At 36.7% G+C, this 21,884-nt stretch overlaps 1 protein-coding gene across 7 annotated transcripts in view; it reads left to right on the top strand.

Moving 5' to 3' along the window:
- The window catches only part of LOC101894590 (mucin-5AC), an 89,025-nt gene that overhangs the window by 62,447 nt on the left and 4,694 nt on the right, over positions 1-21,884 (top strand). For all 7 annotated transcript variants that reach the window (XM_011293413.3, XM_020036096.2, XM_020036095.2 and 4 more), the window contains 5 exons: positions 6,848-6,936; positions 14,749-14,957; positions 15,020-15,473; positions 15,539-16,287; positions 20,482-21,396. In XM_011293413.3, the coding sequence (XP_011291715.1) occupies positions 6,848-6,936; positions 14,749-14,957; positions 15,020-15,473; positions 15,539-16,287; positions 20,482-21,396 (2,416 nt within the window). The remainder of the gene's footprint in view (positions 1-6,847; positions 6,937-14,748; positions 14,958-15,019; positions 15,474-15,538; positions 16,288-20,481; positions 21,397-21,884) is intronic.

The following is a 21,884-nucleotide window of genomic DNA, read 5'->3' as shown; positions in this document are numbered from 1 at the left end:
GCAAATGTATTTCTGAGCTGTATTTGATATATTTCCCCAAATATTGTTGTTACGGAGTGCATATTACGGCTGCGGAGGACAAAAATAAACAAATCGGATGAACAATATATATGGGTGCTATAGCTATATCTGATTTGGCATACTTATTTTCAGGTCCAATCTGATCGTACGTGCAAAATTCCATACTATTCGGACTGATATCACACGTTTGGTGCACAAGAAAAGCCAAATCGGACGAAGATATATATGGGAGCTATATCTAAAATTTTACCGATTATCTCCAATTTCAATAGGGTTCGTCCTTGGGCCAAACAAATGATTTGTGCAAAATTTCATCTGGATAGGGCAATAAATGCGAACTGTACTTTTTTTACAAAAATACATGGACAGACGATCGGACGAACATGCATAAATCGACTCAGAATGTGATTCTATGCAGATCATCAAAAGGAACTATGGGTCTATCTCGTTTCCTTTTGTCTGTTACAAACAAATGCACAAAGACATAATACCCTGACCACCTTGTGGTGTAGGGTATAAAAATGAGCTCGGGGTAAAGCCATTGAAATTCCAAAAAGTGCAAGAACTTGCACCGCAACTGAAAGAAAATAGACTCAGAAGATCTAAAGAGGTGCTTCGCTTTGCCGAAAGTGGTGAACTGCCGAATTTGGTTTTCTCCGATGAGAAAACATCCGTTGTCCAGCATATGGTAAACAAAAAAAAAATGATTGTGTTTACTTGCCAAAGAGGTCAGCTGAAATTGTGCACCTTCGGTTGGTCACCAGAACTCAAAGGCCACCAGAACTCAAGCGCCGGCATGTTGATGGTATGGGCAGCCATAACAGCCGATGGTTCCTCTCCGTTCGTATTAATCAACCGAGGCATCCGAATAAATGCCGATTATTATCGCGAAAATATTCTGGAGGTTGTATTAAGGCACTGGGCAGGCAAACATTTTGGCCGCAGACCTTGGATATTCTAAAAGGATTCAGCACCATCGCACCAGCACGTGCCATCCAATAATGATTACAAAATGAGGTTCCTCGCTTCATTTCCAGCGAACAATTGCCACCAAAATCTGTGTATACCAATCCGTTGGTCTATTGCGTTTCGAGTATTTTGAAAAGCAAGGTTGGCACTAAAAAATACCAAAGTGTTGATCACCTCAAGCAAGCGCTTCGCCGGAAATGGGCTAAAATACCGCAGAGGAACATTCGGGAAGCGTGTGACGGTTTCATTGGCTGTTTGAAGGCCATAATTCGTGTCAAAGGTGATGATTATCTCACACTGCATTTTCAGCAATATCTTGAAAGTTTACGATTTAAAAAATCTTCGGTTCTGATATTTTTTTCCGCTAATTATAGAGCCCACTTTCAGTCAAAGAGATATTCTGGTGAATGGGCTATTGATATATATATATTGTGGAAATATAAATAGGGTGGATAAGCCAAATTGGGTCAATAGAAAGAGTACCGGATAAACCAATATTTAATATAATATCCGTATATCAATGAATGCATGGGAAAGTCTGACCAAATATTTTAACCATTCTAGTCTTGTGCCATCGCCTTCAAAATTGATTCCTAAAAATCTGGCTCCAAATTTATTTTTACAATTTGACCGAACATTTTTCTCTGAGGGTGTTCACACCAAACCCTCATATAAACACTATACGCTACACGTCTTAGGCACCGCAATGTGTATATATATTCCACACATGTATACAATGTGAAAATTGTTTGGTCATTAAACGACTGGCGGTGTTTCATTCAATTTTTCACTATTTCATTATTTTTCGTTTTCTTTTTCTGGAATTTGTTGCTTCTTTTTCTTCACACCTGGAAAATGTTTTAATAAACGTTGTTTAATTTTTCATTATAGACCATAATTATGTTAGTTTTTTTTTTTTTGTTTATTTTTTTAAATATCAATTATGTTGCTTTTTATTATTATTGCGGCCACTAAAACATTTTGTTGCGGACGAATGGGTTCCTTTTGTTTGCATTAGCGGAAAACCCGTACATCTTTTGTTCAATATTATTAATATAGGATATTAATCTTAATATGTAATATTTATTATTTTAATAACAATTATTATTCGATCATAATTTGGTCCATTGTGATGATGTATGGATTTTCAGAAGAATTATTCTGTGTGATGAATTATACGCCCCATGGGATATTGACTTTGTAATTATGTCTGTATATGGGTGTGTGTTTGTGAGAGGAGCGGACTGGCTGGTCCAATGCCCAATTATTAATATCTGCTTTGTGGCGAAATTTCTACAAAATGTATATATTTAATGCCATAAATTACATGGTGTGTAATTAATTATAATTTTTAAAAATCGCCAACTGTGTTAAGCAAATTGTTTCGTTAACCCTAGCTGTTTTACAGCGGCAATTTGTTTTCCGACAGGAAAACAATAAAAATAGCAACGGATTTAAGATATTGAGATATATTTTTTTTAATTGTGAAGGGTGTAATTTCATGTTACTTAGGGGGGAAGATGAATATATGCGATACTGTCGGGTCAACGATTTTAAGATTTTGAAAATACATTATTCTAATATTTTGTAAAGTTGTCTGGAGACTCTACGGCTGTCATATCCAATGTCCAAATAGATTTGTTTACATCAATTTTTGAATATGATATCTCTCAAATGGTCGCCTCTGGCGTTGATGACGTATTGTGCCCTTTTTGCTGCATTTTCCATCGTTTTTGCCAACATTTCGGCCGGAATAGCGGCTATTTCTTCACGAATGTTGTCCTTGAGCTCTTCTACGGTCCTTGGTTTGTTAAAGTAAACCTTTGACTTCAAATATCCCCACAAGAAGAAGTCAGGCGGTGTCAAATCGGACGAACGCGGTGGCCAGTCCAAATCACCACTTTTCGACATCAAACGGCCCGGAAACAAATTCTTCAGAAAATCAATTGTTATGCGACTTGTATGCGGTTGAGCGCCGTCTTGTTGAAACCAGAACTGCCTCATACGCTTTCAACGAATAATGGGCATCACAAAATTGGTCATCATGTCGCGATAACGCTCTTGATTGATGGTAACAGCATAGCCATTTTCATTTTGGAAGAAAAACAGCCCAATGACCGTTTTCGCACTAACGCCGCACCAAACTGTGACTTTTTCGTCATGAAGAGGCTCCTCTTGGATCTCCTTATGATTATCAGTGGCGTAAAAACGCAATTTTTCTTATTTACGGTCCCATTCAATGTGAAATGGGCTTCATCGGACATGATAATTTTGTTCCAAAATTGCTTGTCATCTTCGGCCATTTCGATGACTCTATGGGCCCACTCCAATCGACGAGGCTTGTCCGCAGGCAACATCCTTTGCGTCAATTGAATTTTGTACGGGAACAAATGCAAATCAATGCGAATAATCCGTTGTAAAGTGGACCGAGCCATGTCCAACTGCTGAGAACGGCGTTTTTGGGATGTTCGATGTCGACTTTTATATGGCCTCTTCGGATTAGAAAGAGCCTTACCAGTCGAAAATTTTTCGCATAAACGCTTAATGGTGTTCTTAGAAGGCGCACTTCTCACATTTTTTAATGCTTTAAAAGCACGTTTAGTTTTGACAATTGACTTCTTGTAAATTTCAACTATTTCAGAGCGCTCGCGTGCCGTGTATTGGTTCATGGTAAAAATCAGCTTGGACTGACGCTTCAAACGCAGTATGTCATTAAGCGATGTGACATCTATGTCAAAAGTTATGGCGTTGCCAGATGGGTCCGTCGAATATGGGCAACCCTATATTGAAACCTGCAAAATGTAAAGAAAATCGAATATTTATTTTCAATTTTATGCGAATAATTTTAAACCAAACTTTTATCTTTTTGTGGGGGGGAGAAGGTATCAGAGGGATTGGGCAGAAAAATTCATCCAAACCATATCTCTTATTGAGGGAAATATTAAGATATACCAGGTTTGAATGGAATCGCTGACTTTTTTCGCAATTTATGAGAGATTTAAGTATTTAAAATTGTGATCGTTTGTGGGGGAGGCCGACATCTGTCATCCTCTCACCAGATCTTGTGTTTATAAAAATATTGGGATGTATGAAATTTTAAGAGAGACGGATGCTTATTTCACATTTTATGATAGTTACAATTATTTAAAATTCTGAACCGTTGTGGGGGAGTTACCAGAAGATAATGTCCGATCTCTACCAGCTTTATAAAAAATCTTGTGTTGTTGGTAATATTGAGATGGAATCGGATATTGATTTCGCTTTTTATGAGCTTTATGGATATTCAAAATTTTGACCCTTTGTGGGGGAGGAATCAGAAAGAGTGGACCGATATATACCATCTTCACAGCAGATCATATGGTAGTTGAAATAATGGAATGTGTGAAATATGAATAAAACCGGATGCTTATTTCGGTTTTTGTAATAGTATATATTCTTGATCAGCAGAAAATTCTATATCCGTCCATCTGTGGAAATCACTCTAGCTTCCGAACGAATTGAAGTAGATTGATACAATTTTACTCAAATGTATGTTATGTCTGCCAGACTTTTGGTATTGAAATTGGGCCATGTAGGTTCCCGTTTTTGTATAGCCCCCATATATGAAGATACCTTCCGATATTCGGTATTTTGATGATTTTAATGAATGAATGAATGCTACAGCCTATGACAGGAGATTGTCTGTGCAGGTCCACGTCTCCTATAGCAACCATATAACGGTACCTCCCGATATTCGGTAGTGTGATCATTTTAGTGACATTATTCACCGGAGTTGTTTCAAATATGGTATTTGAAGTTCGTAATTGCTGCTACAGCCTATGACAGGAGATTGTCTGTGCAGCTCCACGTCTTCGTAGAGCCCTCGAGTACGTATAGCGCATATATAATGATACCCACCGATATGGGGTATTTTGATATCCAAGTCACATTAATCCAAGAAATTGTTTCAAATTTTGGTATTTAAGAAGATTTGGTAGATGACAATCCTTGAAATATAAAATTGTTTGTAGAGGTTCCCGTTTTTGTTTCAGATTTAAACTTTTGATTTATTCTAGGACCTATGGTACATTTTGATGACCAATAAATCTGTATATTATTTTGGTTCCTACAATCCCGTTTAAAAGGATTTTTTTACTTATTTTGAAAAAGGAATGAAAAGTACCCTTGTGTTGACACACTTGAAGATTAAAATTTCCAACCAAAGTAGTCATCGTATTTTGTCAGCAATATGGCAGTATATACCTAAAATTAACGAAATCCTAATCCAAGAATTGAAAAAAAAATTGAATGTTGAGGAACCTGCCCCCTCTATTTACGCTACTTTGTAATATAAATTTTTAAAACGCGGATAAACGTATGTCATTTTATTATTGCTCCAGAAATTATTGAATATAATTGCATTTTGTCGCATAGTGTAATCATAGGTTTCAGAAAAAGCTAAGATATTCCTCATATTTGCTTACACTTCTAATATTTGATACATTACATAGACGCAATATTTTTGTACGTCCCCTCAAAAAGGGGTCTACATAGTCTAGTCATTAAACTCAGAGGATATATGTCTATCGGAACACCGTCTGATACTTTCTAATTTGGTCCAAATGAATTTGGTACAATGTGATATTAATGCCGATTGGAAAAAAATGATCATTGAAAAAATATTAATAATTTCCAATGGATCGTTTTCCTAACCAAAATTCCTAAAAAAATACATTTTTATGAGTCTTTGTTGCCAAACATTTATATCTCTGCATGTATCAAAAATGTATGAAGCTTTATCAATTAGGCAAGGGTACATGACCTTTTTATAAATAGAGTCGAATAAATAAAACATTTAAAAAGAGTAAACAGCTGATATTATTTTCTAATCCTAATTTATGAGTTCCAAAAAAAAGCTGACATTTGACACCTGAAAAAATAAATTTTCCATTCCATGCAATAAAAGGCGGCTGTCATTTCGGAATTTTAATTCATAAGTGTATAACCAACCATTCATACACTAGCGGTGTTGTCAACTTTAGTTTTGTGTTTCCAACACAAAATTTATGACACGTTCTTATTAAGTAGTGAACCAAAACAATATTTGTATTTTACAAAAACAAATTTCAAATGCTAGTTTAAAATCCAATAAAAAACGTAAATTTCGTCTACACCTCTGTCATGGCATTTCGACATTTTCTGAATATATACATACATATTTTAAAATGGATTTGGTCGGAAATTAATTTTTATTTTTTTTTCTTCTGGGATGTTTTTTTGTAAACAAAAAACAACTCTAGCATTGCCTTATTAAAAAAAACAAAAAACACCCGGGCTTTCGATGTCGGTGTGTCAGAGGAAAAGAAATGAAATGTTTAAACAAAAAAAAAAAATAAACTAATTTTCATTTAAAGCATTAAAAAATTGACGACGAAGACGAGACGGAAATTCACAACCTTTAATTTATTGGAATTGTTAAAAGAGCAAAGCAAGAAAAAAATAAAATAAAACATAACAAAATAGCTACACTCAGGCCAGTGACGTTCCGTTTAGTATGAAACCAAAGAAAACACTTTTTTGTACATCGATCAGTAAGTTGGCAAATTAGTTTATTTACAACACTCCTGCCACTAAGAAGGAAGCAAAAGATTTTTTTTTCAATTTTATTTACGATTTTGTTATAATTTTGAAGAATATTTTTTTTATTGTTGTATTAATTAATTAATAAAAAAATATGTTGTCGTATGGCAGACCTTGGAACCCGTGTAAATGGAGAAGGCAAATAAACATAATTTAATATTATATTTTTTTATACATGTTATTAAATTATATATAAATACTATAATGGATTTTTTTTATGTTTTTTTTATTGTTTCAGATTGGATCGAAAGTCATCACGTGGCATGGTCTATGAGAATGAAGAACTAAGATTACGTACCATCAACATAAATGCTGAAGTTGAAAGAGGTGAGTTGAAGTATATAAATCAGAATGTCGCTATAAAATTATAAGTTACTTAAATCTCAAATTAAAGTTGCTATATAATAATCAAATATGTTAAGACCGACTACAATGAATTCGAACTTAAATCGGGTCATCCAATTGCACAATTTGGCATATCTTGTAAAAACTCTTCATGTTTTTTAAATTTTTTAAGTAAGGCGCTTTGAAAACTATAAAATTAAGTCTCACAATACGTGTATTAGAAAATTTCGACCAGCATTAAATTTTAAACCGACTTCGACTTCCACCATACTATGGAGGCTATATTAATTTTGTCATTCCGTTTGTAGCTCCTCGAAATACTCATGTCAGACCAAACAAAATATATATTTTCTTGACCAGCGTAAAATTCTAAGTCGATTTAGCGATGTCTGTCCGTCCGTCTGTCTGTTGTAATCACGCTATCCTTCGAACGAATTGAGATAGAAGGCTAAAATTTTGCACACATGTTTATCTTCCCAGTAGGCAGGTTAAGTTCGTTAATGGGCCATGTAGGTCCACGTTTTCATATAGCCCCCATATAACGGTACCTCCCTATATTCGGTATTTTGATTATTTTATCGACATTATTTACTGGAATTGTTTCAAATTTTAGCATTTGAAGTTCGAAATGGATACTACAGCCTGAGACAGAAAATTGTCTTTGCAGGTCCACGTTTTCATATAGCCCCCATATAACGGTATCTCCCGAAATTCGGTATTTTGACGATTTTAGCGACATTATTTACCGGATATCTCAAATTTGGCATTTGAAGTTCGTAATAGATACTACAGCATTAAACCAAAGCCATGTAGGTCCACTTCTACGTATAGTCCCCATATAACGATACCTCCCGATATTCGGTATTTTGACGAATTTGGAGACATTATTTACTGGAAATATTTAAAATTTGGTATTTGTATTTTATAATGAATACTACAGCCTATGACAGAAAATTGTCTATGCAGTTCGAGATCTTCGTATAGGCTCCATATATCAGTACCTCCCTATATTCGGTATTTTGACGATTTTATGTACAATACTGACCGAAATAGCTTGAGATGTCGTATTTGAAGTTGGTAATCGATGCCTGTGACAGAAAATTGTCCAAGCAGGTCCAGATCTTCCTATAGCTCCAATATAACTGTACCTCCCTATGTACGATATTTTGATGATTTTAGCTACATTATTCACCGTTTATTTCAAGTTTTGAATTTGAATGTAGTAATGCCTTGTGACAAATAATTCTTATGTAAGTGCACGTCGTACAGACCCTAATATAACGGCTATATTCGGTATTTTAAAATGTTAGAAGAATTTTTGGCGAATGTTATCTTTTTCGAAAATTTCCAAATTCGTACTAATTGGTGGAGGGTATTCAAAGTTCGGCACGGCCGAACTTATAGAAGGATCTTTAAAGCTTCATTCAATTATTATTAAAGCCTAACTTTTCTGTATTGTAATGGCCCCAGAACAGCTTTCGAACTTTGTATTCAACGACAATTTTAGATTCAATCCCAAGATTATTAGATTTATTACATCAGAAGATATTTGTTTCATTAATAGAAGGCATTTTTATACCCTCAGCTATGTTACAGATGGTATTTCTCATTTGGAACGACCAAAACGTGCCTCATGCCATGCCAGGTCTCTCTGGTCCAAGTTCGTTTCAGGATATTTGGAGTCGATCTAGGGATGTCCGTCCGTCCATTCTAAAGGGAGTAATTGATTTGGTCCAAACTTGGTACCTCGTAATATTATTATCAAACATAGATGGAGTTCGGATATGAGAAATATCGGTCCACTCTTTCTGGTACCTCCCCCAAAAAAGGTAGAAATTTTCATAAAATTTTACGTCACAGAAGGAGAAACGATAATGCTGTTCACGCCATTAAGTACCACCCCAGCGAAGGGTAAAAATATTGAAAAATTATAACTCCTATAAAATGTGATTTAAGAGTCCGTTGTCCTTTAGATTATACTTTTATAAAGCCAAGATCTGGTGTTAAGATGCAATATATCGATCTACTCCCTCTGGTACCTCCCCCACAAAATGTCAATATTTTCAAGGAAAATAATTTACTGCACATTAAGAGAAAGGATACTCCAGTTTTGCTTCAACTTTGCGAATCCCTAATATTTGCATCAGTGCTAGGTCAGGTGCGAAAATGGTCCACTCCATCAATTGCCTCCCCCTCAAAGGATCAAAATTTTGAATAATTACAACTCTTATAAAATGTTATGTAAGAGTCCGATTGTCTGTTAATTACACACATCACAATATTTTTATAAACACAAGGTCTGGTGTTAAGTTGAAATATATCGATCCACTCCTTCTGGTACCTCCTCCCAAAGGGTCAACATTTTTAATATCCATGAAGCTCGTAAAACTCGAAATCAGCATTAAATTTCATACAGACTCCGTACATCTGATGGTAGAGATCGGGGCCTTCCTTCTAGTACCTTCCCCACAAAGGATCAAAGTTTTAAATAACCAAAACGATCATAAAATCTGAAATAAGCATCCGGTTCAATTCATATTTCACACACTCTATTATTTCAACTAAACAGGATATCCTGTGAAGATGGGATATATCGGTACCTCCCCCAGAAAGGGTCACATTTTTATACCCTACACCACAAGGTGGTCAGGGTATAATGTCTTTGTGCATTTGTTTGTATCAGGCAAAAGGAAACGAGATAGACCCATAGTTCCTTTTGATGATCTACATAGAATCACTTTCTGTGTTGACTTATGCATGTCAGTCCGTCTCTCCGTCCGTCTGTCCATTTATTCTTGTGAACAAAATGTAGGTCGCATTTATTATCCGATTGAGATGAAATGTTCCAAACAACATTTGTTTGGCCCAAGGACGAACCCTATTGAAATTGGAGATAATCGGTAAAAATTTAGATATAGCTCCCATATATATCTTCCTCCGATTTGCCTCTTTTTGTGCACCAAACGTGTAATATCAGTCCGAATAGTATGGAATTTTGCACATACAACCAAATTAGGCCTGAAAATAAGTATGTCAAGTTTGAAATCGGTATAGATATAGCTATAGCTCCCATATATATTGTTCATCCGATTTGTTATTTTTGTCCTTCGCAGCCGTACATATGCACTCCGTAACAACGATTTCGGGGAAATATATCAAATACAGCTCAGAAATATCTATGCCAAATTTTATCGAAATCGGTTCAGATTTGGATATAGCTTCCATATATATATTTATCTGATTTCAAATTAATTTTGCACCAAATGGGTAATGCATGTCCGAATTTAAAAGATACAAATGCTTCGGTATATTTAGTCCTTTGAATTTTAAATTTTAATTATAAACATAGGGCGTATGATTGAATTCTCGAATAAAAACTTTTAATTGTTATGTAGATCTCAACTAAATTAGCAAAGTGGTGTAGGATATCATAAAATCGGCCCAGCCCGACTTTAGGACTTTCTTAACTGGTTTAATAACCAAGAAGCTCATAAAATGCGAAATTGATATCCGATTCTTTTTAAACTGGACACATCTTTATATTTTCACCCACGCAAGATCTGGCATGAAGATAAAATATATTGGATCACTCCTTTTGGTAACTCACGCCCCCCCCCCCCCCCCCCATTCAGACTTGGTACATCTCAATATTTCCAAAATATAAGATTTGTTGTAAAGATGGTAGAGATCGCACCATTTCTTCTGGTACATCCCCCAAATAGGGTTCAAGATACCCGAAATAAATCATCCAAATCATCATATCGCGTAATAATCATCCAAATCCCTTCAAATATCACACATGCTAACATGTTTGCCAACACAAGATCTGTTGTGAAGATGATATATATCTTCGAATCCCTGATCAACAAAGAGTCACAATTTTCCATATTTTTATTAATGGAGACAGTCAGACATTTAACATTTTCTAAAAATTATCACATATCTCATATAAAGTGAAGGAAGTAACCAATATAGCCCAAACCTGCCACGTTTCAATATTTATATCATATTTATTAAGGTTCGATATAAAATGGAAAATATAGGTCCATTTCTCCGGAACATATTCCATAGGGGATAAAACATTTAAATAATCATAACGGAAGTCAAAATATGCTAAAATAATCGGACGTGGTCTGAGGGTATACATCTGTCGGCAAAACCTACTGACACGTTTTAACTGATACTGAATATAGCAAAAGTAATCAAAACGACATTATGAATTACTGAAAATACTCGCTCGTGTCATAGCCGCCACTAACGGTGACTCACGAATACAAAATTTCAGTATTCCAGCTCCAAAAGTAGCTACTTTTACAGAAATTGGGAATTTTTAATAACTGAACTTTCAGATACTCACTCTAGAGTACCATCAGAAGCTTTATAGTACGATTTTTGTTCAAACTCTAAGTACAGGATTCAGGATCCTAAAACGCAGTTATCTTTCTTCCACAACCACAATTAAACTCTTGGAAAGCAAATATTTGTTCGAGATTGAGATCAAGGACATATATAGAGAAATCAATTCACGCCTCCTGTTCAATTTTTTTTAAAAATCGTAGCTTTCCTGAAATGCGAATAGATTTTCAATTTTTATAAAACTTTGCACATTCCAATATATATCTGTAATATCAGATCTAGTTTAAAATGGGACGTCTATTCAAAACGGAAAAGGATACCAGGCTCGTTCGTTTATTTTCTTAAAATTTTTGTTGATTTTATGTGGAAAAGTTCATAATTTTCCAGCTGTGGCCCCAACATGTTTTTTCCATTTCAACACGTTTTTTCCTTCATTTTTCCTCCTCCATAATCGCCTGTTTTATAGAATTTAAAATCATATTTAAGTTTGTGTTCCATATTACGTATTATGTTCTCCCATGCATATTCGATTTCCTTGTTTTCGTTTTCAATTTATTGTTCTTCTTCTTCCAACTTCAACGGTACTCCACGACAAATTCAAAGAACTGAGAGGTATTTTTCTAAGTTCTCTTTAACAAATTATAAGAAGATTTGAAAAAGACAAAAACTTTTTTTTTTGAAATAAAAGTGTGTTCACATACTAGTGAAGGGCATTGTAGTGCGTTTCATCATGGACAGTCGCTTGTAAATAGCAGTCCTTTCATTTTTTCCTATAAATTTCCCATGAACATGCTGTCGTCATTGTTATTCTGTTATGCTGTTTTTTTATAATAACAAATAATGCTGCTGCTTAAATGTTTCAAGGATTTTCATTATGCTATTGAAATGTTTACATGGCAATATATCAGAAGTGGAAGTCGGTGTAGTAGTTGGAGAACACATTAAAAAGGGAAGAGATTTGATGGGAGTAGACAATCAATGGAATGAAATAAACAAATAATAAAAAAATTGAGATTGTTTTTGTGTTTGATAATAAATATTTCGAAGAAAAACAAGGTGAAACGAGAAGAGAAAAGTAATCAGTTAGAATAAAGGGAGAGAGGTGTGAGGTGATAATAGGTAACTGGTATATAGATTAGACCTCAGCGGCCACTGCTGTAAATCTAGTATTCCATAATATCACGACAATGGTGTGGTCTGGTCTGGTCTCAGAGAATATTACTTTAGAGAAGCTGCAATAGAGAAATTGTCATCAAAGGCAACCGTTATGGGATTACTGGCCTCGGAGTTCAGTGTTTAAGAGAAACTTTCATTTAACTGCTGGAGCAGTTCGTATCAAAACCGGGCTTGGTAAAATATTAGCTTGCCTCAAAAAACCACTGATATGGTCTCAAAGGACCCTGCTAAAGGAAACCTGGTCGCCGAGATCACTATTTTAGAGAACTTTGCTGGCCTCAGAGTTACCAGCTGTTAATAAGATGTCCTCAGACGCCCTCGCTTGAATAAGTTGACCTCAAATTACATGGAAGCGGGGTAGCTGGACTCAAGGGTCTCTGCTGTAGGAAAGTTGGCTCCAAATACCATGGCTGTGGAGTAGTTATCCTCAGAGACCCCAGCAGTAAGGTAGCTGTTTAAAAAGTCCCAACTGTAGGCTAGCTGTCTTTAAGGGCCTAAGATGTGGAAACCAGCTGTAAAGTTGCTGACATTAGAGGTTCCAGCTGGATGGCCTCTGGTGTCTCAGCTTTGTAGTAGCTAACCTCACAAACCCCGTCGGTAGGGCAACTGGCCGACTAACTGGCCGAGTAGCTACTCCCAATGGCCTCACCTATAGATTCTGCCGTCAGAAGCCCAATATGTGGTGTTTTTGGTCTCAGAGAATACTGCTGTAGGGTATCTAAAGCCTTGGAGGCCCAAGCTGTTTAGTAGCTGGCCTCAGAGGTCTCAGCTTAAAAGTACCTGGTCTCAGGGGCACCAGCTGCACACAAAAGCCGCATCTGTTAAGCAACTGGCTTCAGATGCCACACTTGTAGAGTAGGTTACAGAGGCCTCACTTGTAGAAGCTGGCCTCCGAAGCCCCATATGTAGAGTAGTTGGTCTCAGATTTCCCTGCTGTAAAGTAGTTGGCCTCAGAGTCTCCAGCTGTTAAGTAACTGCCCTCAGGGGCACCAGCTGTACAGTTACAAGCCGCAGAAGCCCCGTCTGTATAGCAACTGGCCTCAGAGGCCACGCTTGTAGAGTAGGTCACAGAGGCCTCAATTGTAAAGCTGACCTCAGAAGCCCCAAATCTGGTCTCAGTAGTTGGTCTCAGATTTCCTTGGACCTAAGGACCTCAGAGATCCCAGCCTTAGAGTAGCTGGTCCAGAAACCTCTACCATAGAGTAACTGCTCTGGATAAATTGACTTTGGAGAAATTGACTTTGGAGAGTCACCGCTCTAGAGTAGGTGGCTTCGCAAAGTCACTGCACTAGAGCAGTTTACTTCGGAGAGCCGCTGCTGTAGAATAGCTGACTAAGGAAAGTCATTACTGTAGAGTAGGTGACTTCGGAGAGCCATTGCTCTAGAGGAGGTGACTTCAGAGAGCCAATGCTCTAAATATTTGGCCTCTGAGAACCAATAATTTAGAAAAGCTGTCTTCAAGAGGCACTGTTTTAGAGTAGTTTACTTCGTAGAGTTAATGTTGTAGAGTAAATGGCCTCTGAGAGCCTCTGCTCTAGAGTAGCTTCGTTCAGAGAGTCACTGCTCTTGAGTAGCTGACTTCGGAGTATTTGAAGTCTGAAAACCTAAACTATGTAGTATCTAGACTTAAGGTCCCTCGATCTACATGAAAATACTCAATGTCTTCTGAGATATACAGAGACCCTCTATCTTACACAGAAGAACTCGGAGACTTTCTGACCTCCACAAAAGACCTCAGAGGCCTTTTGAACTCAACTAGAATTTTTCGAAGGATTCTTCATACCAAAGACCTTAGAGGCGGTCTGTCCTATATAGAAGACCATAGAGTCCTTCTACAGAAGTTGACTTGGGAGGCGATACAGAGGTACTGTTCGATACAGAGGTACTCATATGTTTTTCACCTTATATTAAACATTTCTCAAACCTTCTCTTCTATATTGAAGACCCTCGGTGGAATTTTGTCTTGAAAGTGCTCAAAAATCTTCTGTTCTATTATAAAGACCTTAGATACCTTCTGTTTCCTATAGAAGACCAATGAGGCCTATAAAGAAAAACTCAGAGGACTTCTGTTCTGTATTATTTCTTCTTGTTTCTGTATTTGCTTCTTATGAAGACCAAAAATACGTATAAAGAAGAACTTCGAGGACTTTTGTCCAATCTAAAATTTTGCAGTTCTTTTTTTCAATTACAGGCCCTCCGTAGGATATCCCTGTTTGTTATGACCGTTAACTCCATTTAATTCTATTATTATTTATATTTCAGGACAATCGGATATCAAACGTTTACGCAAAGAGAATGATCACCTGCGTCGTGAAATCTGGTCCTTGCGCGATGAATATGATCGCCTCAACAAGAGATTTAAAAATAAATTCATTGAAGCGGAGCAGGCGGCGCGATGCAGTCAAGCAGGTTGCTCCTGCCAATGCATTGAGGGCGGATGTGATATTGTCCACTCGAAATGCAATAGCGAGGTAATAAAAAAAAAACATTTTAAAAATTTAGAGAATTACATTTTTTATGAAAATTTTTGCAGGACTCCGACTCCTGTGACTCATGCTCGTGTCAGGAAACGGACGAAATTGTCTGTAACGGTGAATGTTGCAGTGAAAAGAAAATCATGGCTGCAAATGAAGCCGCCGAAGATCCCTCACCTACGGATAGTACAAAACTAACAGTCATTGATGGTATGCCTGTGACACCACCCCAATCGGCTATGCCAAGTATTCTAACCGGTATTGATCATTTGTCGGTAGTATCGGAGGAGACTCTGAGCAATAGTGATGTGGCGAATGTGAATCCTGGAAATCTCTTGGGCTACACACCCAGTATAAGTGGGTCACAGACAACACTGCCGAGTTTGGTGGGACCCCTGACACCGCTGACACCCATCGAATTGGTGGCCAATGAATTGAATGACATACAGGCCAAAGTTCCGCCATTGTCTTACTTTGAGAATGTTCTGCAGCAGCATATGAATACCAATTTGAGTGAGTGGAATGAGGAGAAAATGATTTTAATTTTTAATTTAAAATTTTCAATTATTTCCTTATAGCCAGCAGTTCAGGAACCTCCTCCTCGAAAAGTGGCAGAACAGTCATACGCCACACCAATGGCTGGGATTATAATTTGGAATCGCCATTTTTGCAGAAGCATTATCCCGTCAATTCGGTATCACCGCTTTTGCAAAAACGTTCAACGGCACAAACACTGACCACCTTTGTACCTACCACGACCCTGACACCACCCCCACCACCACCACCAGCTCCCCCCACGCTGGTAATAGACAATGGTAAGTCGATCACATCGAATCCAACATTGAAAAGTTCCGGTGAGATGCCAGTGATAGAGACAGTTCCCATAACCACAATGTCGGTCAATGGTCCATGTGTGGCAGTGCCAGCCACTGGCAATGCCAGCTGCCTCAATAGCAATTCCAGTAGCAACCAAAACATTACCAGCAGTACTAGCACCAGCATCAATGGCCAAGAGAAACCAGCAAAACATTTCTTTGCACCCATCAAACCTAAATTAAAATTGAACACCGCCTTGGCTAATCAAAGGCGGCAGCCACCTCCTCCTCCACCAGCAGCAGCAGCAGTGGCTCCACAAGCACCCCAAGTGCTGGCCAAGCCATCCTCATTCACAAATGCTGCCACCACCACCGGTCAACAACTAAAATGTGAGCCACCTGACATTTACGTGACCAATGGCCTGGCAACACCCTACAAACATCCACTGAAGCCAAGCGTACAACCGCCACCGGTACCGCAGCGTATTACATCCATGGCCACATCAGCACAAGTAAGTTTGTCACCGCCACGACAAAGGCGTAAATCAAGGCAATGTCAATCTAATCTACAAGAACAACAACAGCATCACTACCACCATCACCACTACCAGCAGCATCCGCATACGCATCCGCACCACCACCTCCACCAACACATGCCTCAGTATCAGCAGCATCAGTTTCATGGTTGGCAGGACCATGAGGCCAATGCTAATAATGAAGTCTGTGTTGTTGATCCTGCCACCAGAATAGCAATAACAACAGCAACTAACCAAACTACTTCCGCTTCAACTAAGATGGAAGACGCCTCTAACACCACTACCACCTCCTCTGCCTCCACGTTCTGTTTATTTGCTCCGGCAAGTTTGAGAACAACGCTAACAAATGCTCTCCTAGCCACTAACATTCTATGCAATTCATTAAAAGTAACAATCAGCGCCTCCGCCTCTGTCGCATTGCCCTCACCAACGGCAATGGTAAATGTCTCGCCCAGCTCCGCCAAATGTCTGACAACAACAACGGTAGCGGAACCTGTAACATGCCTGCCAGCCGCATTGGCCTCTTTTAGATTTATAAATCCAAATATTACCGTGATCAAACCCAATGGCCCAGTTTATGCAATCGCACAAAATGTTTGTCATAACTTAATAATTGCTCCCGCTGTGCGGCAACCTTTGATGTCATCCATTGTTAAATGTTGTCCGTCAACAATTACAACACCCAAAAAGCTGATGTCACCGGAGCCAGCAACAGCAACAAGAACAACATCGCCATCACCACCATCATCGCCATTGGAAGCAATGGCAATAGCAACAGTCAGGTCAATGAGAGCAACAAAAACTGCTGCACTACCAACAACACTGCCCCCATCATCCGCCTGTGTTGTTGTGCCGCCTAGCAGCAGCACCAGCAACATTCGCAGTAGTGGCAACATATCGTGCTGTGCATCATCAACTGTTAGCACTTTTTCAAAATCAACAGATTCCACACGGATAACCACATCAGTGAATTGCTTTGTTGTGGACTCTGTGTGCCAGGTGAGGTTTACAAATATGCGTGTCAGCGCCCTGGACAGGACAAAACATTGTTGACACACATCCCGGCGACAATTCATAGGAGGGGGGTGGGGGAGAGACTCGATTATTAAATTCGTAATTGTTGTGCGTTGTAAAAATGTATTGGCAATGCTGCGAAAAATATTCGCTCTTGAAAATTTAATTCCGAAATGAATTTCATTTAAATCGTGAAAAATTTAAGAGGTTGGAAGGGAAAACGGTTTTGAGATTGACAATGAAAATAGTTCATAAAGACGTTTTGGCCAAGTTTTTAGAACCAGCGCCTAACCTATAGCACTATGTGTTGGAAGTTTTAAACCGTGTACCGTTTCATAATCCCCTGAAAGTAGCGGACATAATACCAATAATAATTGAGTAGGAAGGTTAGAGGGGGAAATACCCGGTTATTCTACCCGAAAGTTCGGATAAAAAATACGGGTTTTAGACGGTTCTACAAAACACATATAGAAGCTAATGCATCATTTAAAAGCTAATGGAATTACCTATTCAATAGCGGTCATATGATAGGATTGTTTGAACATGTTTTGGAGCAATACAAGAAAATTATTTAAAAAATCCACGATTATTTTTTTTAATTTATTATTTTTATTATTTATTTAATAATTTATTAAATTATTTAAAAAAATCCACGTTTATTGTTTTTTTTTATCCTTGAAAAAAAATTATTTAAAAAAATCCAAGTTTATTGCCTTTTTTGTCCTTGAAAAAAGATTATTTAAAAAATCCAGGTTTTTTGGTCTTTTGGTCCTTGAAAAACAAAGAATATTTAAAAATTAACGTTTATTTGTCTTTTGGTCCTTTTAAAAAATATTTAAAGATATACGCTTATTGGTGTTTTGGTCCTCGAATCAAATTATTTTAAAAATTCAAGATTATTTGTGTTTTGGTCCTTGAAAAAATGTTTAAAAAATCCAAGTTTATTGGTGTTTTGGTCCTTGAAAAGAACTATTTAAAAAATTAAAATTTAATGTTATTTTGGTCCTTGAAAAAATGCTTTAAAAAATGCACGTTTATTTGTGATTGTCCATGAAAAAAATATTTAAAACATCCATGTTTATTGGTGTTTTGGTTCTTAAAAAAAATTATTAAAAAAATCCATGTTTATTGGGGTGTTGGTCCTTAAAAAAATATTTAAAAATCCATGTTTGTTGGCGTTTTTGTCCTTTAAAAAAATTATTTAAAAAATCCACATTTATTTGTCTTTTGGTCTTTGGAAAAAAATATTTTAAAAATCCACGTTTTTTTTTTGTCTTTTGGTCCTTGAAAAAAAATATTTAAAAATCCACGTTTTTTTTTGTCTTTTGGTCATTGAAAAAAATTATTTAAAAATCCAAGTTTTTTTTGTCTTTTGGTCCTTGAAAAAAATTATTTAAAAAATACACGTTTATTTGTTCTTTGGTCCATGAAAGAGATTATTAAAAATCCACGATTATTTGTGTTTTGGTCCTTAAAATTATTTTTTAAAAAATCCATGTTCAATAGTGTTTTGGTCCTTGAAAAAAAAAATATTTAAAACATTCATGTTGATTGGTGTTTTGGTCCTTGAAAAAAAAAAATATTTAAAAAATCCAGATTCATGGGTGTTTTGGTCATTGAAAAAAAAATATTTAAAAAATCCACGTATATTGGTGTTTTGGTCCTTGAAAAAAAATATTTAAAAAATCTATGTCTACTGGTGTTTTGGTCCTTAAAAAAAAATTATTTAAAAATCCAATTTTATTGGTGTTTTTAGGTCCTTAAAAAAATATTTAAAAAATCCAAGTTTATTGGTGTTTTGGTCCTTGAAAAAAAAAAATTATTTAAAAAATCCAAGTTTATTGGTCTTTTGATCCTTGAAAAAAAAAATTATTTAAAAAAATGTTATATTTTTACTTGAGAAAACCACCGTTAAGTATCCGAAGTATGGTAAGGTAAATTTCTGCAAAAAAAATTCTTAAAAAATTCAGATATATTGGTGATTTGGTGCTTGAAAAATTATTTGAAAAATGCCCTTGCAAAAATTATTTAAAAAATCAAGGAGTATTGGTGATTTGACCCTCTTCTTGTCCATGAAAAAATTATTTAAAAAATCCACGATTATTGGTCCGTTGGTACTCGTAAGTTATTTAAAAAGTCCATGTTTATTTGTCTTATGGTCCTTAAAAAAAAATTGTGTAAAAAAATGTTATATTTTTATTTGAGAAAACCACCGTTAAGTATCCGAAGTATGATAAGGTAAATTTCTGAAAAAAAAAGGAGAAAGAGCAGAGTTTTATGGCCATCTCCTAAAAACTTGTAGGGGCTGATTTGACTTTTCAAGAAGATTCCTGAAAGAAGAATTCCAAAACGGACTTAGACATTTGAGGAAGATTTTGAATATTGGGTGTTCAACCGAGGAATAGTTCTGACCTTTTTGTGACCAACGGTTCGAACGGCGGAGTTTCTAAAAAGGGTTTTAAAAATAAGGTTTCAAGATTTCTTTATTTTGTTATTTTTTTAAGATTTGTGATTCGAGGTTTTCCTTCCGATTTGAAAGTTTTTTTTAAAGTTTCCAATAACATTTTCTTTATTGAATAACTTATAAGAAAAAAACTTAAATAAAAATAATTTTTATCGGTGTTTAACCTCGGAACTATACCAAAAAGTGGGTCGATTGTGACTTTTAATGTCTAAGTGCATCTTGACTCGTTACGGTCGAATTTAGGGAGATTTGTTAAACATATATTTTGGTGAGTCACCCGAAGGTCAATTTTTCTATCTAAAAATCTTCGGATTGTTGTCCATAATACTGTCGAAGACACCATATACCTAAAAGAAGCGGATTCCAAGAAATCTGAATTCGAAGATTAAAAAAAGTGGAAGATTTCCCCATTATAGTGAATATACTTTACGATGTCAACTTTCAAAACTCCGATACAGGTATATTCTCTTCTAAGTTCTACTTTCATTGTCTACTGAATGGCTTATACAGTGAAGGTCACAGACAATTTTAAATTTTTCTTCCCACCGCTTCTACTAACAACCATTATTCTCACATAACTACTAACTAATGCTAAACTAAAACCACCAAAAAATAAATTTTTCTAATTTCCACAACTCCATAACTAATACCTCTATGTTTAATTTAATTTTTCAATTTTTTTTTCCTTTCAGACCGATTCAGCAAATCTGGAATCGATTCTGAATGACATTGAGGCCATATCGGAAGACATCTTAGCGATACAATTGGAGAAAACTCGATCACGAGATAATCTTGAAACACGCTCCACAGAAAATGTTTGCCGGACAACAGTCTCACAAATGCAGCAAGGCAATAAAAATTCCAAACCCTACAGATCCGAAATGAATCTTTTGCTTAGCTATGATGGTGATAATCCCACCATTCGCCCAGCAGTACCAAATTCCAGTAGCAATACAACAGAAAATGCCACAGACAATACAGGTACGACAAGGAGGACACGGTCACTGGAAAGGGAACACACGGACAGTCCATCACCAAGAATACCCGATCCCATGCAACCCTTCCCGGATAATCGTAAATACATTGGATTTGAACGTTTGAACAATGCAGCCATTGTGGGGCCACCTTCGGCAGCAACATCAACAGTGACGGTTACAACAACGCTAACACCCCGGTTGGCAGTGACGGGGACCCAAACCTCCCCCACCATGGCCACGCCCATGGGTCACAGAACGCATTTACCGCTGTCCCCTTTGGTAACAAATGTCAATATGCCATCACTGGCAAATGCCGGAGCTAAACCAGCACCACCCACAAGACAATATCCCACACCGCTGAATATTAAATGTGCCGGCATTCAACGCAGTTCATCGGTTTCCTATAAAACTAATGCAATGCATTCACCAACCGGTGGTTCACCCATTTTGGGTGGTGTTCATCCAAATAAAAGTCAATTATTTTCGGCAATAGCAAATGCTGCAGTTGCCCGCAGGGCTCAATTTAGATCTCAACCGACACACATGACAAGATCCCTGGATACGGATTGTCTCTTGGAGAGTCCCAATGAGGGCGCCGGCGATGTGATCAACAATGTGGAGGAAAAGGAGGTAGGTCAAAAATTTTGTATTGATAATAAAGGAGGGAGACATGATAGTTGAAGGTTTTAGGAAAAATTCTAGAAGGAGGGAATCTTAGGATAATAGGTGAGGAATGTTGGAAAGATAGCTGGGATAAAAGAGGTCAAATTCTAATAAGCTTGAAATTTTTGAGAAGATTTTTGAATTGGAATTCGCTCTGGAAACGGTTTGTTTTTTGGGAAGATTAGTGAAAATCGATCGTTAGTGTTATGAAAGTCATAGATATGTGAGAGCAGAGATCCATTCGATTTTGGAAGATTAACATAACATACCAATCTAAAAAATGCAGAGCTTTTAGGAAGGTCTTTGCAAGATAGGTTCTTCTATGTTTCGGGTTCTCAAAATCCATGATAAAATAATTAAAAAATCCACGTTCGTGGCTCTCAAAATCCTTAACAAATATTAAAAAAATTAAGTTTATAGCTTTAAAAATCCTTGAAAAAATATTAAAAAATCCA

The sequence above is a fragment of the Musca domestica genome, unplaced genomic scaffold (genome assembly GCF_030504385.1).
Source record: "Musca domestica strain aabys unplaced genomic scaffold, Musca_domestica.polishedcontigs.V.1.1 12, whole genome shotgun sequence".
NCBI classification, from domain to species: Eukaryota; Metazoa; Arthropoda; class Insecta; order Diptera; family Muscidae; genus Musca; species Musca domestica.
The sequence above is the reverse complement of the archived record's forward strand: the minus strand, read 5'-3'. Positions and strand labels throughout refer to the sequence as shown.